Here is an 8,671-nt window from a genome sequence, read left to right on the forward strand (position 1 = left end):
TTCGAGCTCGACGGACATAAAGCCGCTAGCTGTCAATCACAGCCGATTCGCTTTAGCACTTCGGGCTAAATGGCGCCCTGACGAGTGGAGTTCGTCCATGAGAGAAAAGCCCCGCTGGACCGGCCGCCGTCGAGTACAGCCGCCATGGGGAACCGGTTGTCCCGCAGTGCCAGTAGCCTGTCCCTCTTGCCGGAGGGCAGGAGCATTGGACGGCGGGGGGAGGACAGAGACTCGGACAACGACTCCCTCGACGGGCTCGGTCGACGGGAGGATATTGCGCAGTTTCCCTACGTGGAGTTCACCGGCAGGGACAGCATCACATGTCCGACGTGCCAGGGCACCGGGCGCATCCCCTCAGGTGAGCGTGTTTAGCTCACGTTGCGTGTCAGGCGTAGCCCACTTCCACGAATATCGCACTCTCATGTACCTCTGCAGGATCTTCTTCGTTTTCCTTCAGCGCTCACCACAGAGAATCGTCAACCATCCATCTAACCCGCACAAACTAACTTCTTGTCCTCTTTCAGTCCACCTGGCAGTTCCAGCCTCAGCATCCTTCTGCCTCCTCTGTACATGAGCAAACATCTCAGTTTGGTCTCTCTGACTATCCCCAAAACATCATCATCAATATGCTGTCACTCAGATGGACTCATTGCCAATCCTACCCATCCTTGTCGCTCAACATCTTCAACTCATTTCTTATTTCCTCTAAATCGCACAACATTGTCGGCCTCTTGTACACCTTTCTTTCTGGCTGATCCTCTTCTCACATATTCCACCTGACACTTGCAGCATCTCCACCTGTTCCAAATTCCAACCTGCTTTATAGTTTATAGTTTATTTTTATTTCTAATTCTGCATTTCTTTTATTATTTATTACTGTTATATTTTCTGTAACTCTGGCACAGCAATTTCCTTCGGGATTAATAAAGTTGTTCTTATTCTTATTCTTGCACATATTTCTTCCCCTATTCTACACCTCCTGTGACCCCGGGTACTTAAAATCTTCCATCCTCCTTACTTCTGTTAACTGTAACGTCCACATTTCATTTGGGTCCTTCTCATTCACAACCACATGCCAAGGCTATACTTTGTGACACAAATTTATTTCCGAAGGGAAAAAAAAAAAAACTTCTGTCAAACAATGTAGTAGTCTTCATTCTTCGGCTTCGACTCGATAGTGCCATTTTCAGATTTGGCCACTTGGGGGAGTTTGGTGATGTTCCTTTTTGACTTTTATGGATCACATAAGAAACTTCTTGAAATAAATGCAATGTAGTCGACAGGCTTATTGGTTGTCAAGAATACAACTTAAAAAATAAAATAAAATTGAGTGGAGCAATGCCGTTTAAAGGTTAAATATCTTGAAGATTTTTTCCAAATGTTCTACTCCAGCTATGATTTAAATAAAATTGGGATATTTTATGAATGTACAGAAAATAGGAAATTGGACCAGGAAAAAAGAATATACACACAAATTTGACCTTTTCATTTAAAAGAAATAGGTGTGTGAATTTAATCCTTCTACCAAGGGATGTACTTGCAAATGTAGTTTAAATGTACTGATATACATGAAGCTAGTTACAGCTGTGCCATTGCAAATTCAAAGTTGAAACTGGTAAGACATCACTGAAAATGGTTTAAAAGCTTGCTTAAAACCACAAAAACAGCAAGAATTTACCTAAAAAATCAGACAGAAAATACACCCAGGATCGACAAGAAATTTAGTGAATTACCAAAAATGTATCTCCCTTCATAGAAGAATGTCAGGAGGTACATTTTTATCCCGAATGGCTTATTTGATTTTTGTTAAAAAAAAAGTCCTTGTTAATCAAGCAGTTTTATCTTTTGTCTTACAGAACAAGTGAATGAATTGGTTGCATTGATTCCTTATAGTGATCAAAGGCTGCAGCCTCAAAGAACGTAAGTTACCTATCTTTATCAAATAAAGATTTTTTTTTGCAATCCAATTATTGAGCTTTCCATCTCAGAATTTTTGAATGCAGTTTTAGAAATTGTTGTAGTGAAATAAAAGTACTGTTAAACTCCCAATCAGGCTGAGAACACACTGGCAGAGCTACCTTTTGTTACAGCAACCTATTTCATGTTATAATCTCCATACCTAATCAGACACCATATTGTGTAACTAGTGGAAATGTTTCAACATATTTTTTTTTCCATTTTTCTCCCTCGTCAATCATTTCTAATTTGCTGGTGATCTTTTCTTTTCGGGGGGCTTTACAGGGGTGGCTCGAATGTACGATGTCTGTCTTATCAAAGTTTTGTTTGTTTCAGAAAACTGTACGTGGTCCTGTCAGTGGTGCTATGCCTCCTTGCCTCCTCGCTGGTGGCCTTCTTTCTCTTCCCTCGCTCCGTCATTGTTGTTGATGATGGTTTGCGCTCAGTGACCGTGCACTTCGACCACACTAATCTGAAGGTGCTCATGAATATGACGGTAGGTTTTCTCCTGTGTTAAATGAATGCTTTTATCTAATTGTTGATATTTCCCTTGAATATTCATAATTTTCCCCTTGAAACTGTCCTTTCAGGACTTTTTGGGGATTATATATAGAAGTGTATAATTTCAAGCCCCCGTCAAGCCAAAATTTCATCATCAAAGTTTATGTTTTTACTTTGTGGTTCATAAACTTCATTGTCTTAGCTGTATGTTTTAAAATTAGATTAACAAAATATAATTTAACTTCAGATTTATTTTGTGGACCCACATGCATGATTTGTCCCACCACAAATATAAGCTAAATCTTGTCCAATAGTCAACAGAAACAGGTGTTGTGAAAATCTCAAAAGCCTCCAGGTCACACGTGCTCTGAGAATGGACTTTATCAGGAATCTTGTGACCACGTGCAACCAGTGGCTCATTTTCATGAATGAACGATATTTACTTATTCCAATAATTTGAAATCGTATTACGAGACAGTAGGTGGGATGTTTAGGATTATGTGTGCTAAACTGTGGTATATAAATAAAAAAATCTTTATTTATATATTTTTACATTGTAACAAAATGTCAATTGGATCTTTTATGAATTGATGCTTGTCTTCATTTCTCCTGATGTTCCTCTAAAATGTTTCTCTGTGTCTGGTTCTCAGAGCACACTAAACTTCAGCAACCCTAACTTCTTCTCGGTGCTGGTACAGAGCTTGAGCTGTCAGGTCCTTTACATGAAGATGGTTATCGGCACGCAGCAAATTGACAATGCCACAACTATTTTACCACTCAGCGAGAGACAGGTACGTTATTAGTGACATTTCTCAGCTGATGATCTAAAACAGCCATTGACATGGATTTAAAAAAAAAAAAAAGAAGAAGAAAAAAAACAGAACCATCTCTAAAATTCATTTCTCACCAGCCTCATAGTTTTATCAGGACAAAAGAAACCAAAAGGACCTTTGTCAGAATTGACTTTGCAGGCTATAATAAATGTAAAGCCCTACTGTTGCCTCTACAGGTCTTGAAATGCAGTTTGATAGTTCGCTTAGCTTTCACTACCCCAGCCAATATTATGCCATAATTACAGCATTCAAATAAACTGTGATTTTATTTATTTATTGACTGATTGATTTTATGGAGAGTGGGAAGCAACTGGGATTTTTCCAAGATGATATTGTAGCAGATATCGAATCTGTAACATTCATTGAAGGATGTTGGCTAATAGTGTTAAAAGTGAAGTAAAATCAAACATCTGTAAATAATCTTTTCATCTATGTAAATGGCTGTACATCTATAAATAACTTCACATCTGTACAATGGGCAGAAGAAAAACTGTACATTTATGCAAAGACACAATAAATATAACACTAGCAGCACAACATTAAGGGTGGAGGGAGGGGTGGTGAGGGTGATTTCCAGAGCTGTTGGGAGTTCAGGAGTTTGACAGCTTTGGGGAAGAAGGTTGCCCTCTTCCGTTTGGTTTTGTAACCGGGGTAGTAGAGCCTGTCTCCTGATAGGAGCCACCCACATACTGGGGATAGGATGTGAAAAGGAATATATTGGCTTATAGCTTGTTGGTCGTGGAAGTGGGAGAGAGATCTGATGGGTTGGCCAACGACTATAGAGCAGACTTTGGCAGGTGAAGGACAAGGTCTTCTACTCAATAAAGGAGTATTAGAACATGGTCAGGATGGTACTTCTCATGTCAAATGACCTTAGCTTCCCGAGCAGATACTGCCACCAATGACATTTCCTGAGGATGTCCTCAGTGTTTGAGGAGAACCTCAGGAGGCTGTCAAAGACAGTGCTCAGATATCTGTACGTCACTGTTTCTACTGGTTCTCCCTTGATGGTGCTGACTGCCTTAGCCAGCTGCCTCTGTCTGCTGGTGAAGGTAAATTCCATGTCCTTGTCCATACAATGCAACTCTGTGGTGCTGAAAACTGACTCCAGACGAGCATCAGCTTGATAACCTTCATTATAGCTAATGAAAGCTAATTGTAGATGAATGTCCCCATCATTTTAGGTGAACTACACAGTCAACGTGGAGATCGGAAGCAGCACACCTTATGTCTAGTAAGTGTTGCTCTCTTTTGAAATGTATCCAACCTTTCTCATCTGGATCGTGTCAAAGAAAAATCACAAAAAAATCAAGCCTTTCCAGAAGGCTCACTTATCGTTTAACATTGTAAATATTTGGCTCCTGCAGTGCCTTCTGCACCATGCCGTCCATCAAGGTGCACAACATTGTCGTATTCATGCAGTAAGTATATCTGCTTCAAAGATTATATCCACTGTAGTTATGTATTTGTTTTATTATTGTGAAATAGTGCTTGCTGTCCTGTAAAGTTTAGCCATTTTTAGTAAAGATGAATGTGCTGTTTTTCAGCAGTTGAGTAAATTGAGTTTCTTCCTGCACCCTCTGTTTACAGAACCTCAGTAAAAACCTCCTACATGGTGCGAACATCCCAGAACAGCCTTGAAGCCTATCGTTACATTGACTGTGGCTCCAACACCACCTATCACCAGAAAAAAGTTCAGCACTGGCGCAGCATGTTGACTGAATTCTTGAGCCCGCCGCAACTGTGAGCCCTCTATCCTAGAAGACATGGGAAACAGGACACGCACACACACTTCCAGCCTGAGCAGCCAGCAGTTGTCAAACATAGAGTTGGCACATAATGTGATTTCCTGCCTTCCACACTAACAGTGTAAAAGGCAACCACAGCAGTTGCTTCTTGCCTGTAAATTAAGTTTACTGCTAACACTCCCCTCTTTTAAACCACTGGTTTTTGGTAAACTTCAAGTCATAGTTTCTTAAGGGATTACCTTTTTTAAATTGAAAAAGTTAACATAATGGCTGAAGGAACATCAGGAAAACTTTCTAGCAGCTGCATGACATCGGAGGAGTCAGGATGACCAAAGACTGCTGATCCCGCTTTTAAAAAGAACAGCAAGAGCTGACCAGCTGTTAGGTCAAGCCCAGTATAGGTAATTTTGTGGTTTTCTACTTTGAATGTGCTGCTTTATCTGATCACTGACACATTTTTGAAGTGAGAACATATGAAGTTGAATCACTGTTATTTTTGGATTCAGGATTGAGTTCCATAGTTTCTGGTGATAATTTTCTCAGATTGAAGGAACCAGTGAGGCTCCTTGGTATGAATTTACTGACCTGCCAAAGCTGTGCTACTGAAAGAGGCCTTCTGCTGTGCCATTCAACAGTTAAGATTCCAATAAAGAAATCTTTTACTTTTTTCAAGTCTTAACATATCTTCTCAGTCCTGTTGGACTTCAGCGATTCCCTCACAGCAGTGATTAGATAAAGGCTACTAGTCTCAAATGACTTCTGTTGCAGTATGGATTTTTTGTAATACACAAAACAAGGAATCTTTGCACTCATGTATTTTTAAAGGGACAGTTTGTAAATTTTTGCTTTATTGGATGAAAGATTTTATCAGACTTTTTTGGGACTGTTTATTTGTGTTTTTTTTTTTTTTTAATGCGGTATATATTTTTCTGCTTGGGTCTAAGAAAAATTAGAGAAGACGTAATAAATAAAATAAGCGGTTTTCACATTTTTGTCAGATGTTAAAGTTTTGTTTGCCTGCTTGCAAGAACACACTTATCCACAACATGAATTGACTGGGAGGGGTAAAGTACTCATATCATCAACTAAAGTTGATATGGTTGTTCAAAATACAACCAGTATAGCTAGACCCATTTCTAAATAGTTAAGTTTTCTTCTCACATTTCATTCAGTATTCTATATGTATCCCCCCCATAAACAGGACCCTCTCTTTTATGATATTTCTGTAAACCTTCCCTTAGAACACACCAGGGCATTTTACGGCCCGCGGGCCACATCCAGCCTGTTTCTCTTTTCTATCTGGCCCGCCAAACTATTTTCTTAAAATGTTTTAAGAAGAATTTTCAATCAATACTGAATTTAGAAACTCTTTATTTTTCCTTTTGTTTAATTTTGTACGGATGATTAAATTCAAATAGTGTCGGCATATTTATATGATCATTAATGATTTTAAAATTGAAATAAAATGCCAAAACATTTAAATATTTAAATTGAAATTTTCATTTTGTTCAATTAACTTGATACCTAGTTGGCCCGTGCAAGAAATAAGAAAAGTTTGGCTTGCCTGCCAAAATAATTGCCACCCCTGCCTTAGAATAATCTTTAACCAGGGGTCCATGACTTTTTCCTATAAAATCCTATGGCAAAAAGTGTTTACAACAAAATTTTTATACACTTCAATATAAAAATGATAGTCCTTCATTGGCTCTTATTAATTTGCCATTCTGATATCATCAGCCCCCCCCTGCACACACACACACACGCAAACACATCAATATGTACTTTTTCTGCAGTTAGTTGGTCCTTTGGGACCGCAAATTTACAGAGCCGACTGTGGAAAATTGTTTTTTTTTCACAACTTTGTGAAGTAGATTCTTTACAAATACTCTAGTACGTTAGCGCCCTCTCTTGCCTACATACTGCCTTGACAGACATGTGGAACAGCAGCCTGCTTTGTACTTAAACGCATCAGTCACATCTTGACTTTTTGGTATGTAATGATGGAAGATATAACTAATTCTGTTCAAGTGCTAGTGGGTCATGATTGAGAAACGGCAGGAAACTGCACCTCTGGTCGAATCTCATAGAGTGAAGACTAGATTAAAACAATTGCAAATAGTTTGTAAGTTTTAAAATTTTTCATATGTGCAAGTGCATTATGATATAATAAACATATACATGTACAGACTTCCCTCTCCCCAGCCACATGGTTCAGCTCTTCTGTGGAGATCCCAAGGTGTTCCCAGGCCAGCCTAGAGACATAGTCTCTCCAGTGTGTCCTGGGTCTTTCCTGTGGCCTCCTCCCAGATGGACATGCCCAGAATACCTCCCCCGGGAGGCGACTAGGAGGCATCCTGACCAGATGCCCGGGCCACCTAGTCTGACTCTCTAGTTGCAGCAAGACAGAATATATGTGTGCGAATGAATGGAGCAGTGAGGGTACAAAGAGTGGAGATCAAGAAGTTGGAGATTTTCAAGTACTTTGGATTAAAAGTCCAGGGCAATGGAGAGTGTGGATAAGAGGTAAAGAAACGGATTCAAGCAGGTTGGAATGGGTGGAGAAAAGTGTCAGGGGTACTATGTGATAGAAGGCCAGAATGAAAGAAAAAGGTGTGCAAGACAGTGGTGAGACTAGTGACGCTATTTGGTCTCGAAACAGTGACCTTGATGAAAAGACAGGAGGTCAAGCTGGAGGTCGCAGAGATGAAGATGGTGAGGTTTTCTTTGGGAGTGATGGAGATGGATAGGATCAGGAATGAGTCCATCAGAGGAACAGCACATGTTAGATGTTTTGCAGAGAAAGTCAGAGAAGCCAGACTGAGACGGTTCGGTCATGCACAGTGGAGCGTCAGTGAATATATCGGTAGATGAATTCTGGAATTGGAGCCGCCAGGCAGGAGGTCTAGAGGAAGACCAAAGAGAAGATTTATGGACGTAATGAGAGAGGATATGAAGTTATTTGGTGTGAGAGAAGAGGATACTTAGATACAAAGGTCAGAACAGCGGCGTTGCCCATCTTTCGCTGTGAGCTGAAAACATACCTCTTCACCAAGCACTACCCCACTAATCGATCTTAGCCCCCAACCCTCCCTGAAAAAAAAACGAAGAAATGAATGTATGTTTGTATATGGTTATGGGATGGCTATTTGGAAGAGTGGTCACTACTGACTTCTGATGACGGGTACTTCGGATCTTTGGTGACTGAATTGCACATTTTGTGAGTTGCTTTGGATAAAAGTGTCTGCCAAATGACTGTAATGTAATGTAACAAAGCCAAAACTCCGGTGACGGTTGGGTCCGGCTGAGCAGGATGGGACGCCGTAGATGAGGTAGCATGGCAAGCTTCATCTGAGTCAGACATACCCAGTTCAGGGTCACCATTGTGGTGTTTCAATGATGAAGTAATGGCGTAGCAGAGTTTGATCCTGTAATTTGAAACACCAACAAAATACATCTATATATACTTGGCTTAACCATGCGCCCAGACCGTTAGTCCCGTGGGGTGAGAGACCACGCCCTTTCATGTCTGCCACAATATACACACACACACACAGACACACACACACACACACACGTGTATACTGACATCAATGGAAAAAAAAATGGAAATAAAAATAAACTGACTCGAGAGCG

At 40.3% G+C, this 8,671-nt stretch overlaps 1 protein-coding gene across 1 annotated transcript; it reads left to right on the forward strand.

Moving 5' to 3' along the window:
- On the forward strand, window positions 1-6,026 carry tmem106c (transmembrane protein 106C). Its single transcript, XM_086159938.1, has 7 exons — window positions 1-358; window positions 1,857-1,920; window positions 2,293-2,452; window positions 3,108-3,248; window positions 4,475-4,524; window positions 4,658-4,711; window positions 4,881-6,026. The coding sequence occupies exons 1-7, from the start codon at window positions 145-147 to the stop codon at window positions 5,035-5,037; spliced, it is 840 nt and encodes a 279-aa protein (XP_086016064.1). The 5' UTR covers window positions 1-144; the 3' UTR covers window positions 5,038-6,026.
- Window positions 6,027-8,671: the final 2,645 nt, after the last annotated feature.

Source organism: Fistularia commersonii, chromosome 14 (genome assembly GCF_037954325.1).
Source record: "Fistularia commersonii isolate RoL2024-O1a breed Wild chromosome 14, RoL_Fcom_v1.0, whole genome shotgun sequence".
Classification (NCBI taxonomy): Eukaryota; Metazoa; Chordata; class Actinopteri; order Syngnathiformes; family Fistulariidae; genus Fistularia; species Fistularia commersonii.

Excerpts from the sequence above, each read along its gene's own strand:
- tmem106c (XM_086159938.1), top strand. The coding sequence starts at position 145 with ATGGGGAACCGGTTGTCCCGCAGTGCCAGTAGCCTGTCCCTCTTGCCG. Across the intron at positions 1,921-2,292 it reads AGGCTGCAGCCTCAAAGAAC|AAAACTGTACGTGGTCCTGT; the intron begins GTAAGTTACCTA and ends TGTTTGTTTCAG. Across the intron at positions 2,453-3,107 it reads AGGTGCTCATGAATATGACG|AGCACACTAAACTTCAGCAA; the intron begins GTAGGTTTTCTC and ends TCTGGTTCTCAG.